This window comes from Chamaea fasciata, unplaced genomic scaffold (genome assembly GCF_029207755.1).
Source record: "Chamaea fasciata isolate MVZ Bird 193981 ecotype frontalis unplaced genomic scaffold, bChaFas1.0.hap1 SCAF_4, whole genome shotgun sequence".
NCBI classification, from domain to species: Eukaryota; Metazoa; Chordata; class Aves; order Passeriformes; family Sylviidae; genus Chamaea; species Chamaea fasciata.
The window spans coordinates 12,910,278-12,930,507 of record NW_027094089.1 but is presented as its reverse complement, the minus strand read 5'-3'; the positions used below and the strand labels follow the sequence as shown (position 1 = coordinate 12,930,507).

Sequence of the window (20,230 nt, the reverse complement as noted above, 5' to 3'; positions counted from 1 at the left end):
CTCCAACATCCAACTGTCCCCAAAGTTTCTGCTTCCACACACTGGTGCAAGGCAGTAATCTCACTGCTTTTGCATCCCTTCACCAGGAGCAGGGCACCTACAAATCGCATTCCAGTGGGTGCCAGTGATGGGCCACCTTCAGCAAAGCTTTCCACCTCGCTATTGTTTCCATCACAGGTCATCCATTGCAGCTGGGCTGCACGGCTGCAACGGGATCCTGGTGGGCCTGCTCATGGCCGTCTACTCTGACAAAGGAGATTACTATTGGTGGCTTCTCCCCCCTGTGGCAGTGATATCGATGGCCTGGTAAGTGCCACTGCTCCTCCTAGGGACAGTTCTCGAAGGATGGTCTGGCTACAAAAAGCTCAGAAACATTGAGGCCCCCTCTACCCTACACCAGGAACTCCAGGCTTGATGGCACTGGATGGCTGTGTTTGTCAACATACAGAGCTGCTTGTGGGGGACGTGGTAGGAGTTGGGGCACAGAAACTCTGATTATAGCCCACAGGCAAAGCAGTCCCAGCCCTCTGAGAATGGCCCTCAGCAGCAAGACATGCATGGGTTGGAGGTCCCTGCACCCAACACAAAAACGCCTCCTCCTCATCCAGGCCCTGAATCAACCCCGTGCTTATCCTGGGGCTGAATTTAATCTCAGATGTGCAACCAGTCATGAGCAAAATTAATTCCCCCAAGCAGCTCCAAAGGACAGACTATGTCCTTCCAGGATTAAATTTCGCCGTTTTTAAATATGGATCTGAACAGCGCTGCAGAATCTGTTTTACAGCCTTGACTGAAATTAATTTAATAGTCATATTTTAATCACTGTAAGCAGTAAGATGCAAGCCATTATTGGATTTTCACTGCTTTTAAGATCAGATTTGTTTTATATTTCATTTCTTTAATCATTCTCTGCAAAGGTTATCTTATAACAATCTATCAAAGCCCGGGATATGTTGCAAGAATGTTTAGTTTGTCTTATTTGCCAGAATTCCTTGAGGCCTCTTGTTCAAAATTTTCTTCATTGTTTAATTCTTGAGGGCAAAGCTGAAATATTTTAAAATCAGACACATCAGTGATTTTTTTAACTAATACTTTGACTTTCAGCTTTAGAAGTCAGCATTTATTTAACTGTTTCCTTTTTGCCTGACAAGATGTGTAAGTGACAGAAGCTTTGTATTTCAGCACAGAAATTAGGACACCATTTTCACTGAAGTACTGACTTTTTTTTTTTTTTTTTGCTACAGCTGCAAGCAAGGAAATCTGTAAACCCCTTTGGGAACCAAACTTGTCAAAAAAAGAATAGGCTTCATCCAAGAACAGGGAGAACAAAGCATTTTTCCCACTGATAATATCTATACAGCAGGACATAAGATGTTGCTTTTGAAATGTCAGATAATTTGGATGGGGTCTTTTTTTATTATAACCAGCTTAATGACCTTCTAGGGCTAAAGTGCTGTTCCTTGAAAAATTAAAGTCTTTAAATTGATTTTTTAATAAACTGTAATGTTCACTGCTACTTGGAGTAGACCGTAAGAGCTATTCAGCTCACCTCGAGCAGAAGAGTTTAGCTGGAAGGAGAACACAGGCCATTTGCACCAAAGACTGGCCATTTCTTCTCCTCCTTGAGCTTTTGAGGCCCATAAAAATCATAGATTACCTTGCCAATATGCTCCCATAAAGTCCTTCATGTAGGACACACGCTTCAAGTGGCAATCAGGCAGCCCCGAAATGTCCTGAGGAAAGAAGATCAAGCAAAGTTTATATCCCGGGTTCTACACACAAGAACTTTGGGAAAGGCCATGGTATTTCAAGGTTTACATGTTTTTTGTGCTCTGACTCTAGGTTGAGTCTCATTCCAGACACTTTACATGCTAAAAATATTCAATCAAGCTACTTAAAAACAAGTCTCAGTTTTCAGAAAACTCTGTATGATTTTGGATGGTACCTGGGCAGCACAAAATGGCATCAGTCAATGTCTGAGAGAAGTCTGGTACCAACACCTTTACCAGATCTGCTACAGTGGTGGCATCACCCTACATTCTGTTGGGCCTCATAATCCCCAAAAATAGTGCCTAACATAGTAAATATTCCCATCTTTCTTGATGGAAGATTTTCCAGCCCCTTCAATCACCTCTGCTTTATTTCTCTTCCACAGCCATCTCCTGATATCCTGTTTAAACAAGAACAAAACAAAACAAAAAGGCAAAAAAAAAAAAAAAGCAAACTGGGTAATTTCCAACTCCCTCCTGCCTCCTCAAGACAGCAGCTTTTTTAGACCATCTGAAGCTCTCCACAGTTCTTCATGTAACTTTCCCAAAATTTCCTTTTCTGCTTCTTGTTCAAATTTTAAATTTGAATAGTAAGTCAGATTGCCTTCTCTGTCCATGCCCAAATGCTGTATCAGATGCATACATGGATGTGAGATTATATTTTTCAGAAGGATGAACAGCTTTTGACAACTCTTTGTTTGATGCAGATTAAGATATTAAGGTATTCACCACCTGGCATTGCTACAGGGAAATGTACCGGCCTTTCTTTGCCAAAATTACCATTTTGTGACCAAAGAGGCAGGCTGTCTCACCATTAAAACTTGTGCTGAACAAGTTATAATTGTATTTCTTCTGCTCTCAGCCCAGTCCTCTCCAGTGCTTTGGGATCCATCTTCAGCAAATGGGACCTTCCTGTTTTCACTCTGCCCTTCAACATTGTGGTGACCCTGTACCTGGCAGCCACAGGACACTACAACCCCTTCTTCCCCACAACCCTCATCAAGCCTGTAGTTGCAGTGCCCAATATCACCTGGTCTGACATCAGTGTGCCATTGGTAAGCTTCACACCAACAAGTTTATGGTATTTCACTGAAAAGGTGAACATGAAGGGGTTCACCTCTGGATGATGCCTTCACATGATCAGAATGACTCAGGAGCAATTCAGAGAAGTACATGGGTTGGTTCAGTGTAAACACAGCAGTGCCACAGAATCCCCAGGGTCAGTCCTGGTTGATCCAGCAGAAAGGCTGGTGGAGCCTGAGGGAGCCAAGAACCTGAGCTTCTCATTCCACTCAGACTTGGGTTGTGACAAAACTAGTCTTGAGTGTACATCCAGCAGGCATCTGGATATGGCCTGCCGTTGTCCAGATACGGTTAATGAACCATCGCAACACAGTCAGTGACAATATGAAAATTCAGAGTAAACATCAGGATTTCAAAGTGACAGAAACTCATTTATACCCAGTCCCCTCAAGTCTAGCTCTAGCTCTGGGGGGTCACCTTCCTAAAGGAGAAAACTGATCCCAGAACATTGTGGTAAGTGGCTAAGGGTCCCAGTGGACATCAGGGAGAGGTGGTGCCCCTCAGGGTCCATATGGGCACCAGTGTTATTGAATATCTTCATTAATGACACAGACAGAGGGATCAAGGCCACCCTCAGTGAATTTGCAGATGGCACCAAGTTGAGAGGTGCAGTTGGCACACCTGGAGGATGGGATGACACCCAGAGGGACCTGGACAGGCTGGAGAAGTGGCCCATGGACACCTCATGAAGTTTAACAAGGCCAAGTGCTGGAGCTGCATCTGGGTCAGGGCAGCCCCCAGGATCAACCCAGGGTGGGGATGAGCAGAGGGAGCAGCCCTGGGAGAAGCACCTGGGGGTGCTGTGGGTGACAGCTGTACCTGCTCCAGTCCTGAATCCCCCATGCCCTAGGCTGATCATCCAGCGTGGGCAGCAGGGGAGGGGGGATTCTGCTCTTCTGCCCATGTGTTCAGGTGAGACCCCACCTGCAGAGCTGCCTCCAGCCCTGGCTCCAACAGCACAAGGATGTGGAGCTGCTAGAGTGAGTCCAGAGGAGGCAGCAAGGTGATCACAGGGAGGGAGCACATCTTTTATAAGAAAAGGCTTGGAGGATTGGCTTTATGCAGCTTAGAAAAGGAGAAGGCTTGGGGGGGACCTAACCAAGAGATTGTGTTGGAAGAATGGAGGGAGACTATTTACAAGAGCCTGGAGAGACATTTGGAACCATTCCCCCCATGGAGAAATGTCTTCATTTTGAAAGAGAGTAAGTTTAGATTAGATACTGGGGAAAAAAACCTCCTCCCTGTGAGCATGGTGAGGTCCTGACACAGGCTGCTCAAAGTAGCTGTGGCTGCCCCTGGATCCCTGGGATTGTCCAAGGCCAGGTTGGACTGGACTTGTAGCAACCTGGAATAGTAGAAGGTGTCCCCGCTCATGGCAGGGGGTGGAACAAGGTGATCTATAAGGTCCCTTCCAATTCAAACAGAGCCAAGGTTTCTTCCTTCCCTTTTCAGCCAATAGCTTGGACAAAACATCCGCTATGTCCCTCAGGGCACAGACAGACAATAAATAACAGGCCCTTTTCTGCCACCTGCTGCAGCTCTTGCAATCCATCCCAATTGGTATTGGTCAAGTGTATGGTTGTGGGAACCCCTGGACTGGAGGCATTTTCCTCGTGGCTCTGCTCATCTCCTCCCCACTGATTTGTTTACACGCTGCAATTGGATCAGCCGTGGGGATGTTTGCAGGTAAGAAATCAACCAAATCACTTTTGCAACCAAGGTATCTTGATCCAAGCCAGATTCTGTCCAGACTTTTAAATTGCACTGGCTTGGCAGTAGCTGGGACAACAACTCTCATTTTTCAAACTGTCTCTAGATTTGAAAGCTGTTAGTAAAGGTCACAAAACACAGTGCAGGCAAGAACAGAAGCAGGTTTTCTTTAATCTTTGCATTTTTGTTAGATTTGTAACTCAGCCAGGTTGTTTGTTCCACCTTACTTAACCCTCTAACCCCTGGATGTGATGAGTCCCATGGAGATCATAAGGAAACTGAGAGAAAGACTTTCAGAACTGATTTCTTGCCACCAGAATTGCTTCAAATGATGACCACAAGCAAAGCATTAGTTCTGCCTCAGAACTAATCAGCCAAGGAAGAGAAACAGAGTTTTCTGACATGCAGGTTGCTCAGTCCTGCTGTGGATTTGTCAAAATACCAAAAATGAATGCCACTAAAAATGTCCTGTCTCTCCACTAACCAGAGAGAAACAATATTGAGAGACATGAGGCAGACCCTATAGGTTAGACAACATTAATGCCACTTAAGTGACTGATTTTAATAAATACTGATGATGGAATAAGTGTAGTCTGATTCCTTGGAAAAGGCAGTGAACCAACAAGTTGTCCGTGCTCTGAAGGACTTTCTACAAGATGTAGCTGTCTTACACTCATGATTTTTAAAAAAAGCTGTCCACAATTTGTATGGCTAAGAGCATATGGCAACTCTAGTACAGGTGTGACATTCAGTCTAGAAGGAAAAGGTCAGGGGAAAGTTTCTGGGGACAACCATGGTGATAAAACATAGGACAGATAAGGACAGTATAGCAGGAAATGTATTAATATTAAAAGTGTCAGGAAAGTGGCCTGTGCGCTACATATTGAGCTCTCCTTTTCCATGGTACCCCTGAAGCCTTTGAGAAATCCTGCAGAAGTTTCTGAGAGGTCAGATTTGGGGCAGATCACCAGCTCCCATCCCAGTGGAGAATTTCCACTGCAGAGGTGAAGTGACCACCTCTAGTAACTAGATCATAGCTCACAAAAGTCACTAGGAAAAAATGGAAAACTCTGCTTGCTCCCAAAAAAGACATGCACTTATTCCTCTGATATTCAAAACCGGGGTTTGTGTGAGGTTTAAACAGTGTGTGTGAGCACAGCTTTCTCCAAGAAGAATACTCAGGTGAGAAGGTTCTCCCACACTCTGGCTGGATCCTACACCTGTGTGTGTGGATACAACACACTTAGTGTATACACAGGAAGTTTTGTCTGAATTAAACCACTGAGGCTGGGCCAAATTCCACCACAGGGACATTATCAGAGCTCCAAAATAATGAGCCTCCTTTGACATCCTCCTTTTTCTGCATGTACGTGTGTGAGAACAGACAAACCCATCTTGATGTTATGAAGAAAAGATGACAGATTCCTCCTGCATGTTCCTTTCACACCTGACCTCACAGCCTTGCCCTTTGCCTTGCAGCTCTGAGCATTGCATCCCCATTTGACACCATCTACCTTGGCTTACACAACTACAACTGTGCCCTGGCGTGCATCGCCATCGGGGGCATGTTCTATGCCCTGACCTGGCAGACACATTTGCTGTCACTTGCCTGTGGTGAGTATCCTTTACACAAAGGGAAGGCAAAAATTTGTGCAGGTGGGCAGCTTATGAGAAGCAGAGGTTTAGAGCCAGCAATCACTCTGTTGCCCCAAAAGTAGGCACTGTGCAAGAGCTATTTCTCTGGTGGCATCAGCTTTGGGCTTGATTGTGCAAGTACAGAGAGAATAGCATGAGACCCTGACAATGTGGAAACATCTCCAAAGGGTGGAAATACTGTTTGTGAAATGACCACAAATTAACCCATGAGCATGTTTAACAAATTAGCAACTCAACAGATTAATGGAAGCAGCCTTTTCATAATTATATGTATCAGTGACAAAAATGCGTCATAAGAAGGGAGTTGTTGCACCAGATCAGTTTAAAACCCAAAGACCCCACATCCAACAGCAGCCAAAACCTGGCACCATGGGAAAGGAAAGAAATTTCCCATTTAAGACATTCCTGTGAAGATATGCCTAGGCTCCTGTTATCTTCATCTCAGTGTCCTAAGTACAGTTTCTAGATTTTTCAGTAGCTTTTCCTTCCTTGACTTAGCCCTTGGGTGCCTGACATTGCCTCCTGTTCTGCCATCCCTGGCGTTTTGGGGCAAGGAGATCCCTTGGTAACTGGTTGTGGTTTGAAGCCACACGGCAGAGAATATCTGAAGTCCAGAACTGCTGGAGAATTTCTGCAATTCCCACTGCATGTGAGTCAGATGTCAAATTAAAAGAAATCAAAGATAAAAGAAATGCCACCATCGCTTCATCTTGACAAAACCATCTTCTTCATTCACCATCCACCTCTACAGAGCAGATTGGACAAAATGTAGTCACAGAAAAATTTGTGTTGGAAAATATCTCCAAGATCATCAAGCCAAACTGTGCCCCCAGCCCTGCCAAAGCCACCACTAACCCATGTCCCCAGTGCCACATCCACACAGCTGCTAATCCTTCCAGGGATGGGAATGCCACCACTGCCCTGGGCAGGTCCAGCCAGGACGACAACCTTTCTGTGAAGAAATTTTTCCCTGATATTCAACCTAAATCTCCCCTGGTGCAAATTGAGGCAATTTTCTCGTGGGATGTTTCAACTAACAGTTGAATTCTAGCAGTGATCCTCATATTAGGTAGCTGGGAGGATATTTTGCTGTGCATTTGGACAATCTTGCGGGGTTTTTTTTTGTTTGTTTGTTTGTTTGGGTTTTTTTGTTTGTTTTTGTTTTTGTTTTTGTTTTTGAGAATTGAACAATACTTTCCTCACCCTGAGCTCTTTTTGGTCTTCTATTCTCAGCATTATTTTGTGCCTATTCCGGAGCAGCTCTTGCTAATGCCCTCTCTGTGGTAAGTGTGGTGGTTTGTATTTTACCTGAGGGGTTTTTTGTTGTTTTGGGGGTTTTTTTAACTGCATCTTGGTTTGTTCAGTTGTAATGTTAAGGAAATGCCTCAAAATTCTCCAGGTCAGCTATGACAATACTGAAATAAGAATGTTGCAGCCAGTTGGCAGGTCTTGTACAAACCCTGTGTCAGCTGAATTGTGCCCCTGAAGACCTTATATCTGATACTAAGATTTCAAAGACCTTTGCAGCATGTTATCCACAAGAGGGAAGTGCACATATATGTGAGTTACAGCAACAGCATATGGTTTGAGATTAAGTACTTAGTTAAACATTATCTTTCAGCAATTCCAAATGATCTAAATTTTCATTTTCTTCTTTCAAACTCTTTCTCCAAACCTGCCCACAGATATTATTGCAGTTTGAACTGGGTATGAGAACTAAAATGAGGGGGAGACTGTTCTCTTAAGTACCAAGTTATTATATATGGACAAATCAAGAGAGGTCTGAAAAAAGAAATGCCAGGCTCTGTTTCTTCTTTAAGATCTGAGAGATTAAAGCAAAACCATATTTTAATTAAATTGATTTACTTACTTGAAAGAAAAAAAGATTAGAACTAGCAGCTTCATGCACTGACTGTTTTCATCTGACACCCTCTCAGTAGCATGTAGGTCCCTGCATATGAGCTGCTTTAAGTACACCTGCTTTTGGGAGGCATCAGGAAAAATGACATCCACTTTTTATCCCTGTGATCTTGCTTTTGTAAGACCTCAATTCAGGTCCAGAGGTGGGGCAACAGAAAGAGCTGAGGGTTGGATGTGATGCCAGTGTCATACAGTCTTTGGGGAGAGTGAATATGAGTGAATAATATTTTCCATACATGATATTCTACAGACCAGAGAGGGTAGAATTCAACCCTTTTATTAAAGAATTCACATGTCTGTATGTGAGTGAGGTGTCTTGGCTTTCATTGCAGTCATCAGAGCTCTGGAACCTGGTTCATTTGCTTCAATGGTGGTGCCAGGTTCCATTCAGCACCCGCATTGAAGCTGCACCTCGGTCAGGACTGGGGTCTGCAGTGTCAGATGCTTTGTGCAGCCCCACACACTCCAGGTGGAAAACATACCTCTGTCAGGGCAGCAGAATCGACACTTGGTAGCCACTGTGTCTTCAGGGAAAGCAAGGCCCTCCCAGCTCCCCAAACACAAGGATTTAGCCACAGGCAGGCATAAGCAAAGAGACCAAAAAGGTACCGAAGTGCACCTGTGTGTCTGTTCTGTTCCCTCCCAGCTCGGGCTGCCAGTGTGCACCTGGCCCTTCTGCCTCTCCGCACTGCTCTTCCTGCTGATCACGTCAGAAAACCAGGCCATCTACAAAATGCCCCTCTGCAAAGTCACCCACCCCGAAGCCAACCGGGTCTACTACCTGAGAATGAAGAGAAGGGCCTTGGAGAGCAGGAGGGAAGAGCAGAAGCAAAAGGAGCAGAAACTCTCTGACAGCTCAATAATCAGCACTGGGGGCACCCCACTGTGCACCTCCAAGAGCTGCCACGCTCACTGATTTCAGGTACAGACAACTGTGCAGCGTGGGGGAAGTTTGGGGGCAGCCTTTCAAACGTCACCCAGGCACAGCACAGCTACAAACGCCACTTTTGCCAGCAGTCTGCAGGCTGGGGATTCAGCAATCCACACTGGAGAAATCACCATTTGCCCTTGAGCTAAGCTTCCTAAAAAGCGTTCAGGTAACATAATAACAGCTGCCTTATCAATCCACTGTCTGTTAACTTGAAAGTCACCTCTTATCAATAATAATTATAAGAATAGGCAGAAGAACATTAAAGCTGACAAGAGGCTGCATTAATTTCAGAGGTGTAATTTAACAAAATAAATATGCTGAGAAGGCATTGGTGTCTAATAATAATAAATAATGTAAGAACTAAGTCAAGAGCTGCACTTCAAATTAAGAGCATGTATATTTGAAAGTGAAATAAACAGACTGTTCTCTTCCTTTCTTGTGTGCCATCAATGTTTAACACTTTTAATACTTCTTAACAGCTACAACACATACAGGTATTTACCTGTGCTCTCACAGAGCACATCCTGTAACACCTTTGGTGCCATCTCCTGGCTCCTCATTAAGTTCCAAGCAATGAATATATATGCTTTAATCAGACTAGACGAGTCACTAGCTACCAAGGATCAAACATTCTTCTTCTCCTTGAATAATCTTCTGTTTTAAAATAGAAGATCTCTCTCTCCTGCTGATTGCAGGATAGCAAGTCTGAATCCCTACTCACATCCAGTTGGAAATGAAAACTTCATGCAAAGAATGGGATACACATTTACTGCTGGTAGCAGTTCTTTCTCTTCCTTTCCTAGAAGAGCAGATCCTTTCCATTAAACCATGAGAAATTAACAAGTCAAAGGTTAACAGTGCCACTTTATGCCTCCTCGAAGTCCTTACAACAGGGAAGCTCCAGCTGTCCTAAGGAGGATTTTCTCTGGAACCTTTTCCAAAACCTCTGTGAAGGAAGACAGACAGAAAGGCTTCTGCACTCTTAAGTTGTTTTACAGGGTCAATTTAAAGTCAGATGCAAGGGATGTGAAGATTTAAAATCCAAATGGACTATGCAACTACAAACACTCAGATCAGATGCTCTCCTCTCAGCCTCATGATGTAGGGCTGTTTTGAAGATCCATGTGAGTATTTCTGAACAAGTGGGATCCCAGCTCCAAAAACTACTTTTTAACATGGTGAGCCTGGGTGCCACTCATGTGATTGTTTGTGCCTTTATCACCAAAAATCCAGCAGCACCAGCATCTGCCACCCCTCTAAATGTCCCCTAGATTGAACTCATCCTGGGAGACAAAAACATGGTGTTACGTTCAGCTGCTTTTTTAAACAGGGGAGGCCATTCCAGGAATTATGGTAAAATTTAGGTCCTACTTCCTCCCCTCTCTGCCAAGACATCTGTTGAGCCATGATATCAGCAAACTAATGCTAGCACCAAAACAGTCTTCCATGGTCACTTCAGACTGCAAGATCAGGGACATCCCCCTGTTGCTGCTGCTGTAGAGAGACAAAGAGAGGCAGAATAACATGAGAGGTGGCACACAACTGTCTGAAGACCTTCTCCCTACAGCAGCTAATGAAATATGAAGTACACAGAAAGTAGGAGAGCTTATTCATGAACAGTTTAATTTAGCCCATGCACAGCATTAGAGAAATATTTGAATAGTAGCAAGGCAAAGTCACTGGAAAAAATACTGCAAAATAATGCTGGAACTATATATGTGAAGAAAACCCCCAACTGCAGTTAGTTATGCCCAACATATTGTTAGTTTTCCTAAAAATAAGTGTGAAGCCCAGGCACAATATGGCTATTGGAAAGAATTTGTCATTTAAGTGCCACTGCAGACATTAATTCCTCAGCCATAAGAAAATTCATCCTGAAATCAATTAGTAAGCAATTTCTAGAGTTGAAGCCTTCCACAAAAAATAGAGTATAAACAGCTTTTTTAAGTCTCTAGCTAATCAAAAGATTTGAGTAACTATAGCCAGTACTAATAATTCTTGAAAACAGGCAAGACAAATCAAGTGTCTCCTGCAAGGGAACGGCAGACAATAAAAGCACACTGAGGCTATCAATGGTAGCCCAGCAGCCTGATACCTAGAAAGTTCTATAAAAATTTTCATTAAGAGAGATAAAATGTACAGTTTTCAGTAGGACTAATAATTTTGAGACAGCTCCCAGAGATGTAACATAAAATAAAATGACCATTAAAGGAGAAAAAAAAAAAAGCATCTCCTCTAGTTAGAGCCAGCTCACCTCCCCCTTAAATATCATTAAATAAAAGTTCCTGTACAAACCAACACCTGGCCTAACCGCAGCCCATGAAAAAACCAATCTCCTAAAAGTTTGCCTTTAAAAATTAAAAAGCAGAACTGACTAAGCTAAGTGAAGGAATTGCAAGAGAGCTTCCCAGTGGATGAAAACAATTCTTTTATAAGTGGAGCTCAATGTAAAAAATAGTATAGGCACTATGCAGTTCCAAGAAACATGCTTACTTATTGCTCCAAATATTTTTTTTTACTCTTGTATTTGCTTCATGTGCCCTAAATGAAAAGCAAAGAAGGCAACTTTGCTCTTTAAGAGGAGGTTCTCAACTCTTCTCCCATAGACATAGGTGCTTCTGTTGATAAGATCAGACACAGAATTCATACAGAAAAAGCTGGGGCAAGCCCTTTAGATGTCCTGGCTTAGGTATTGGTGGTTCCAGGAGGACTTATCTGTTAATGACTCCTCATGAACAATTAGCAAAGCTGCACGGAGGGAATGTGGAGGGGAGAGATTTGCTTTCCCAGTGGACATTTGTAGCAGAGGTCAGAGCCACACTGCCACCTGCACTGGAGCATCCTTGCTGCTGGAGCACAAAGTTTCCCTCCTGATTCACAGATACACAGAATCCTTTAGACTAAAGAAGTCATCTAAGATCCTCTACTCCAACCACTCCCCCAGCACTTCTGAACTTGCCACTAACCCATGTCCCCAAGTGCCACATCCACACAGCGTTTAAATCCTGCCAGGGATCAGGGCTCCATCACTGCCTTGGGCAGTCTGTCAGTGTTTGACAGCCCTTTCCATAATGAATTTTTTCCTGATAGCCACTCTAAAACTAGTTTCCATCATCTGATCTTCTTTGAGACCTAATCACCTCCTCACAGGGGTCAAGAGGTGATGGGAAGAGCAGCACAGACAGAGACCACAACAGGAGGTGGTGACACCAGGGAGGATGCCCAAAGCTGCAGACCTGGAAAACCCAGTGCTGTGCTTCCAAACAGTGAAGGGGAGAAGTGGCTGCAGCACTGCATGGCACTCACAGGCCAGGCAACATGGTGGGTTAAAGCCAGATGAACAGATTTCCCTGTTGGTGTCTGCTCTCAAGCAACTAGAGCTGCTTTGCAGCAGAGCCGGGGTCCTACTCCCTGTTCCATTCGACATTGCTGTTAAATGATCTTAAAATAAATATTGTCCTCTTTTTCAGCCCTTCTGCAATGTGACATCTCTTCTTCCCACACCTGCAAGCAATCATTGCGGACAGGAGCCTGAAATCATCAGATACAGGGAGAATATGCATCTCTCCCCAGCACCCAGGCTGCTGAGACAGCATCCCAACAGGCACCAGAAAATACCAGGAAGGGCTCCAAAGTGGCACTCCAGCAACGTGGGGCCTTTCCACAAGCTGAAAAACCCAAAACCTCAAAAATTGTCAGAATAAGATAATTCCTAAAAATATCCAGCTGTTGGGGAGTTGCTCTGTGCTCTGTCCATTCCAGACATCTCCAGTCTGCAATGACAGACATATTGCCCAACACTGCAGAATGATTTAGGTTTTCTGTAGATCACATTTGCCAAGTTTGCAGAAATATCACCACTCTGAGGGGGAGACCTGCTTGCTGAACGCTGTTCCGTCACTCCCTCTTCCTCTACATCAGTTTTAATTTGGGAGATGGAAGCAGTTCAAACAGGAAACAAAGTCCTTGATTGCAGTTGATTTTACTGTTCTCAGGGGTCTTTTACAAACTTGTACAGCTGTTACCACAGCTGGAATTCACACATCCCAGGGGTAGGTTAAGATGTGGGATGGCTCTGTGGGAAGCAAAGGTTTCTTCCACCACGTTTTGCCTGGAAATTAGTTTGGGTATCTCTGACTTCTAATTCAGCAACTCCTGAGTGCACTCAGTAACCTCTGTGCATTCAAGAGCTTAAGGTCTCATGGAACTGGATCCTCACATTCACCTTCAGGGGTAGTTTTCTGCATAGACAGTTGAGGCAGACAAAAATCCCTGCTCCCACAATGTGCATCTTCAAACAGCACAGAAGGGTTCAAGAACCAAGTGTGTGCAGAAGCCCTTCCAAAAACATCCAACCATGTCACCACCCAAAATGCACAGTTGTTGGGGCTGTTTAGCACATCCCAACCCCTGCAAATTAAACTGAGCTGTGCACTGAGTTGCAAAAGGCAAAGGCAGAGAGACAAAGGTATCCTTGACCTGTGCAGCTTAGGATGGTCTGGAATCTTGTTCCTCTGGCACACCCTGTCCCATACCTGACACTGCTTTTCCACTCTTCCCTCATTTCAACCAAGTGCTGATAGGTCTGTTGCTCTGTCTTCCAAATATCTCTGCTCTGCAGAACCACTCAGCCAGAAATCTGGTAGAGACTTTCTATCTTTGGAGAAAACAAAGCAGTCAGAGGTGATGACAAACTGTCAGCCAGTGAAGGTTTCTTACTGTATCCAAGTGAGCTTAATTCACTTGTGCAAATTAAACCATATTTAGGACATTTTCCCTTTGCAGGAACTGAGTTATCCAGTAGATATGATTTTTTTTTCTTTTGCCTACCCCAAAATTTGCATCTTTACTGCCAAATGGATTTATACCTGTTTGTGCTTGTGCATGAAAATGTCTCGCTGTAGTACTGTTTGCAAAATCCCATAACCACCCAAAGCCAAAGTAACTCTCCCTCTATCCATTCCTCTATCCATATCAAATTTCAGTTGTTTCTACTATCTGAAGGCTCATTTCTTTCTCTTGTTGATCAGCAACCCATGCCAGGTACAGCATCTTCTACTTCCAGTAAAAAATACTTGGCAAGAATGTAGTAATCACTGGGATTTATATGCTGAAAGAGTTTCTTGTTTGAGGAATTATAGCATTCTGCTCCATGTTAAGGCCTAACATATACACCTCCTACAACATACAGGTTTGTGAGAATGGATTATTTCCTTAGAAGCAGCCACACCCTGGGTGAGACTCACAGCCCTACCATCAGGGCAAGGGAAGCAGAAAGGACAGGAAAGAAGTCTATAAAGCTGAGAGTAGATGCAGGGAAGTGAATTGATTCTCAAATTGCAAAAGCGAATGAAAAATCAGAAAACCACTTTGCCTTGTGTCCTAAAAAGAGGCCAGTCAGGCCAGCTTTGTCATTTCTAACAGGATCCTGCTGCCTTGGGGTAGGTTTAGAAAAGGAGCCTTTTTGAATTTGGGCTTTTCCTCGGAGCCAGGAGAGCAGGAGAGGGATTTGAAGCTGAAACTACAACTTTTTTGAGTTCCAATTTTCCATCTTTACTGAAATACAGCAATACAGTCAACCTCAGGCCTCCAAATCCCTCCAGTATTTCAGACTGTTTCAATGTAATGGTTGGACTCAATAATCTCAAAGGTCTTCTCTGAACAACTATTCTATAAGGCTGTCATTCTAATGTGGATGATCCAGTCTGCCATGCTAGAGATGACCAGAAAAACGAACAGCCTCGAGGTTCAGACTCAGGCATGAACCAGAGAGCTTTTCTCCCTCTCAGCTCCTGAGTTCCAGGTCTTGCAACACGATCTCATCACCACAGGCAGCCAGACCAGCCTAGAGAAATGTCCATTGCTGGTAAGAAAAATTGATCCAGCTGACTGGGAAAAGGGAAGGGGACACAAAACCAAACAAGGGGACCCAGCCAAAATAATGTACTGGGATTTTTTTTGACCTATATTTCACTGGATTTCTTGACACACATGACTGTTTGGTCCTTCCTGTAGCCTCAGACACATTTCCTGAGTTTGATACTATGGGCATCTTGTGCCCATCTAGGATGGTTCCAGGGGGCAGGTCCTCATCACCAAGCTGCTGAACCACCACTGCAGTCTTTGGCATGTCGTGGCCTTGGCTAACCAGTGCCTTTCCAAACAAGTCCCCACTCCCACTAGCAGCAATGCTTTGAACAAATACCATGAAAATCTTGCTGCTGAAATAGAGTTGTTGTTTTCTACCCCAGCACTCAGAGCACCAACCTCCAGGAAGAGAGCCTGCACCTCTCTCCAAAGTTGCCACTTATTTTGCCATGACAGAGCAGAGCTTTTTTACACGCTACTGTAGCTGTAAGACAACTACAACCTGCTCTTCACACATTCCTGCCTCACTCCTATCCCGGGACACAGAGACTATCGCTCGTAATCAACAAGCTAGTTTCCAGATATCACTTATGCACTCTTAGAGCTGCATGGACTGAGCCGGTGAGTCACAAGAGCATGTCAAGGTGCACAGAAAGGACAGTGGCTATCCAGAGCAGGTGGGAAGAGGAGGGAAGTGATGTGTATGCCAGTTAAAAGAACTGGGATTTTGGGAGCATACATCACCAAGAGCAGTACACAGAGCAGCAGATAGGCTCAGAGCTCAAGGAGTTTGGACTGGGCCAGGGCCAGGGAGCTGTTGTTTGTGATCTCTCTGAAACTGGAGACCTGAATATTTGCTGCTATTTCCACAGCTGCACGTGTGGCTCTGCTGGAATCACACCACGAGAGGGAGACGGACACCGGAGCAGACACTGCTCCAGCCACTTACCCAATCCCATCCCAGTGCCACACAGGGGAATGTCAAACACCAGCTTTCTCTAGAGAATTTTTACAGGCCAAAATGCAGGGATAGAAGCTTCTCATACCAGCTCGGCTGTTGGGCAGCTCTGTATAAACCCAAAATTATTGCCCTCAGCTAACAAGTCCAAGATTGTAACAGACCCTGTGGTGCTCTGTGCTGAAACATATTTTTCCACTCTTCACTCACTCATAAAAGCAAGATGATGAAAAGCAAAGTGGCCACAGATGTTGATGAGGGCTGACTTGATGTTCCAGGAACCCTGCCTGTGGGACAGGTCAGGCCATAGCTGGCCAGAGGAGCTGTGTCCTCAGCCAGGACATGGGCTCTCTCCCACCATATGGCTGTCTCCCACTCCTGCCGTATTTCCATTGCCACTGCCAGCTCTCCACACACCTCCAGAGGAACCACAGGATGGCAGTACTTCTGGAAGTGAAACATTAGGTTTGGTCACAGTCAGCCCAGGTGAACTGCAAATGTCCCTTACCTCACTGTAGCAAATTCGGAGCATCACCTCATTTTGAGACTGTCCCATAACATTCTCACAGACAAGTTAATGAAGTATGGGTTAAATAAGTGTGAAGCAAGTTGGACTGAAATTTGGCTGAATGGTTAGGGTCAAAGCATTATAATCAGTGGCACAAATTACACATAGAGGCCAGTCATTGGTGGTGTAAGCCAGGCATAAGTTTAACTTCTTAATTAATGACCAGAATGTTGGAGCAGGGTAGACTCTCAGCCAATTTGAGGAAGGCACAAAACTGGGAGTACTGCTGGGTATACCAAAGGGTTGTGTTGGCAAGCAGAGGGTCATCATCAGTCTGGAAAAATGGGCTGACAAAAACTCCTTGAAGTTCCAGAAGTGCAGAGTCCTACATCTGGGGAGAAACAATTTCATCCATACATGCTGGTGGCCCTCCAGCTGGAAAGAAGCATGGCAGAAGTGGTCTCGAGGGTCCTGGTGGTCATCAATGTGACCACAAGCAGCAAGGTGTCCTTGCAGCAAGAAAGCAAATATCTTTGTGTGCTGCCTTAGGAGGAATGTTGTCAGCATTTCCAGGGAGGGGATCCCTCCCTTTCTCTCACAAACACTGGCTACATATCACATATCCGCCAGTCTAGCAAAAGTAGACCAGGACATGGGGTTTAGCAACCTGAAAAGTTCCCTACACGGATTTACACCATTTTAAAGCACTTGTTGGAGCACAAGAGCTGATGCAGCTCCCTGAGCAGACCTATTCCCATCAGTAAAACCTGAGTCAAGGAGCACAGCCAAAAACAGCAGTAAAAGCCCATCTGCTACCAAGTGGTTTGAATGCACCTCTTCAAGGCCACTGAGGCTCGAGAGAGGAGTGAAGTGTGTGAAGCTGAATTAGGGCCATTAGAATCTTTCCTGGCACAGCTGACCAGTTCAAGCTTTGTACCCAGCTGATGCAGCCAGACAGGTCCTGGCTGGCAAGCTAAACCAGTCAGGGATCATTCAGCGTTTTTCTTGTGCTGTATCTGGTTGAGATCCAATGACAAACCCCTGTTCTCACCATGTCAAGCACTGGGCTTGGTCCAAGGGATGTTCTCAGAGACACTTTCTCAGAGAGCACGGAAGAAAAAACATTAACCATCTTCACCAGCAGTGAGCTAAGGAGGTAAGACACAGATTTAGACCTCCCAAATCACAAAGAGATTAGCTGTCAGACAACCAACAGGACCAGACCACCAAGTAGTCTTCACACATGCCCAAAATCAAGAGGCAACTCTCTGGTTGCCTGCGTTACCTGCATGATCAATTTGCTCATATTTACCTGGTCACTCAGAGCTGGTGCCCCCCTCCCAGACAGGTGATACATGACAGCTAGATGACAAACACGTGGCTCATCGCAATTCTTTTGCCTAGGAATGGCCATTGCAGGTTCAGTCTTCCCACTCTGAACCCCAAAGGATACCTACATCTTTGAGTGGCCAGCACTGGAGGTTGGTGATGGGTGCCAGAACTGGCACTGAGTTACACCTGTGAAGTTTTGTATCATTCCCACTTTTCTGCATCAATCCCATATGGAGGGAATCTCAATCCTCACGCAACAAGTAGGGCTTTGCCTAGTGCACACAGCTGCAGACAGACATTCCTGATCAACATCTCCAATAGCTGGCTGCACCTGGGATCCAATGATTCTGTCACATGGCACTGGAGATCTTCCCTGCTCTGCCTCCAGACTAGAGCAGGCTGCTGCCAGGAACCTCATTCCCACACCAGCATCAACAGACTGATCCTGTTACTTATTAACCAGCTCTGATAATCTAAACAATGCACCACTCCAAGATACCCATCACTGACCTGCCAGCCACTGGCTTTTTTGTGTGTCACTCCAACCTGTCAAATACCTCATTAAGGCACCAGAATCAGACAGAGCAGTCCTGAATCTGGTTCTTTTGTACAAGGACAGGTGGTGACAGGACAGGTGGGAGTGGCTTTACGCTGACAGAGAGCAGTCGAGATTAGATATTAGGAAGAGATTGTTCTGTGTGAGGGTGGTGAGGCCTCGGCACAGTCCCGGCCTGTGGCTGCTCCATCCCTGGAAGTGTTCCAGGCTGGGTTGGGCAGAACTTGGAGCAACCTGGGATAGTGGAAGGTGTCCCTGCTCAAGGCAGGGATGGAATGAGATGAGCTTTGAAGTCTCTTCCAACCCAAACCATTCTGGGATTCTGTGACTCTGACATTAGCTCAGTTGGTCAGATCATGGTGCTAATAGCACCAAAGGTGTGAGTTCATTCCCTGTATGGGCCATTTACTTAAGAGTTGGCCTTGACGATTCTAGTGGGTCCCTTCCAACTCAGAATATCCTGTGAATCGGTGATTCCCTGGAGGAAAGAATTTCCCTACAGCACAACCCAGGAGTGAGCCTGCCTGCCCCCTGTGCTGCACCCCTTTGAGGGAGACCTGAAAAGATCTTCAGTGAAATAACCTGAAGCCAGGCCTGGGCATCCTTGAAATATGAGAGGTGTGAAGCTTAAAACTCAGTCTGAAGGGACTCCCTGTGAGGCTGTTCCATCCAAATCACCCAGTGCATTTCCCTTCTTTGGACATGCAAGGATTCATTTCACCACTCAGAAAGCAAAGGCAGCCCAAGAAGAAATTAATGGTAAAGGGAAAATATGTTAACCGCACTAGAGTGAAACAGCTTCCCCTACAAAATTCCATGTTCTACTGGGTGCAAAGGGGTAGGCTGACAGAGTCTGGCTCACTCACAAGGGCTGCTGCCTGTTTGATCAGAGGAAGACTAGCTCTTGCAGCAATGCTAAGCTGACAGCTTATATCAGATGTCCTCCTCTTAGGGGAGAAAAAAATCCAGTCTGCTGTTAAAAACATCTCCATCAAAAGAGCTGCACCCTGGGAATGAGTGCAGTGAGAACAACATCCCTCCAGCTCACGTGCACTCTGAGGCTGCTTCCACAGGTCTGGGGGAAGCAAAGTCATAAAGCTAGATGGGTTCTGGTTCAACAATAAAACACTATCTCCAGCACCCAGCTCGATTTGCAAGGTTGCTTCCCTCAGCCATTACTGGGAAACAGTCCTAAAGTGAATTCTACTATGACTTAAATTACCCTAAAATGTCCCTTAAGCTCACTGTCTTCTTCTCAGCCCTTTCTCCTGTGTTACTAATTAAGATTTCCCTCTCCAGCCTCTTCTCTGTCATTTGGAGCCCTTTCACAGCCTTAAAAACCGCCACGCTTCTGATATTTCAGACTCCTTCACTGAAGTGGGGAGGAGAGGTTAAAAATAAATAAATAAAATGAACAGAAAGAAAAATATCCTTTGAATTTCTGAAATAATTGATAAAAAGCAATTAAACAATGGAAGTTTACCAGGTCTTCCACTGCATTTCATTAACAGAATAGTGCTTCTGAAAGCTACTCAGAAACAGGAAAACTTGAGAGGCTGCTGAATACAAAATGCTGTGTTGCACATTCCCAAGTCAGAATTTTGACAGGGAAGGGTGCTAAGTTGTATTGGATAAGGATGATAATTTTGGAGAGGGCAAGCTCAGGTACATTGAGAGTTCATTTTAAAATCTTCTGTCCTTTTAAGTGGTAAAGAAGGAGCAAGGATAAAGTTAAAGGAGAATTAATTTTTAAAAAATAATTATAATTAAAGAAAAAAAAGCAGGAAAGAGGACATTTGGATAGAATGTTGGCAAGAGACCCAGGACAGAGCAAGAGGAAAGGTGGAGAATTCAAGGGGGAACCTTCTTAGCATTCACTTGGAGCTCGCTAAGTGGGAGGAGAAACAAATCAGTAATATCAGGACAGGAGCCATGCTAG

General features: G+C 44.8%; 1 protein-coding gene across 1 annotated transcript; it reads left to right on the top strand.

The window, feature by feature from the left end:
• The first annotated feature begins 232 nt into the window (after positions 1-232).
• LOC136288104 (urea transporter 2-like) lies at positions 233-9,422 on the top strand. Its single transcript, XM_066180873.1, has 6 exons — positions 233-306; positions 2,632-2,815; positions 4,367-4,538; positions 6,042-6,176; positions 7,452-7,501; positions 8,785-9,422. The coding sequence occupies exons 1-6, from the start codon at positions 233-235 to the stop codon at positions 9,052-9,054; spliced, it is 885 nt and encodes a 294-aa protein (XP_066036970.1). The 3' UTR covers positions 9,055-9,422.
• Positions 9,423-20,230: the final 10,808 nt, after the last annotated feature.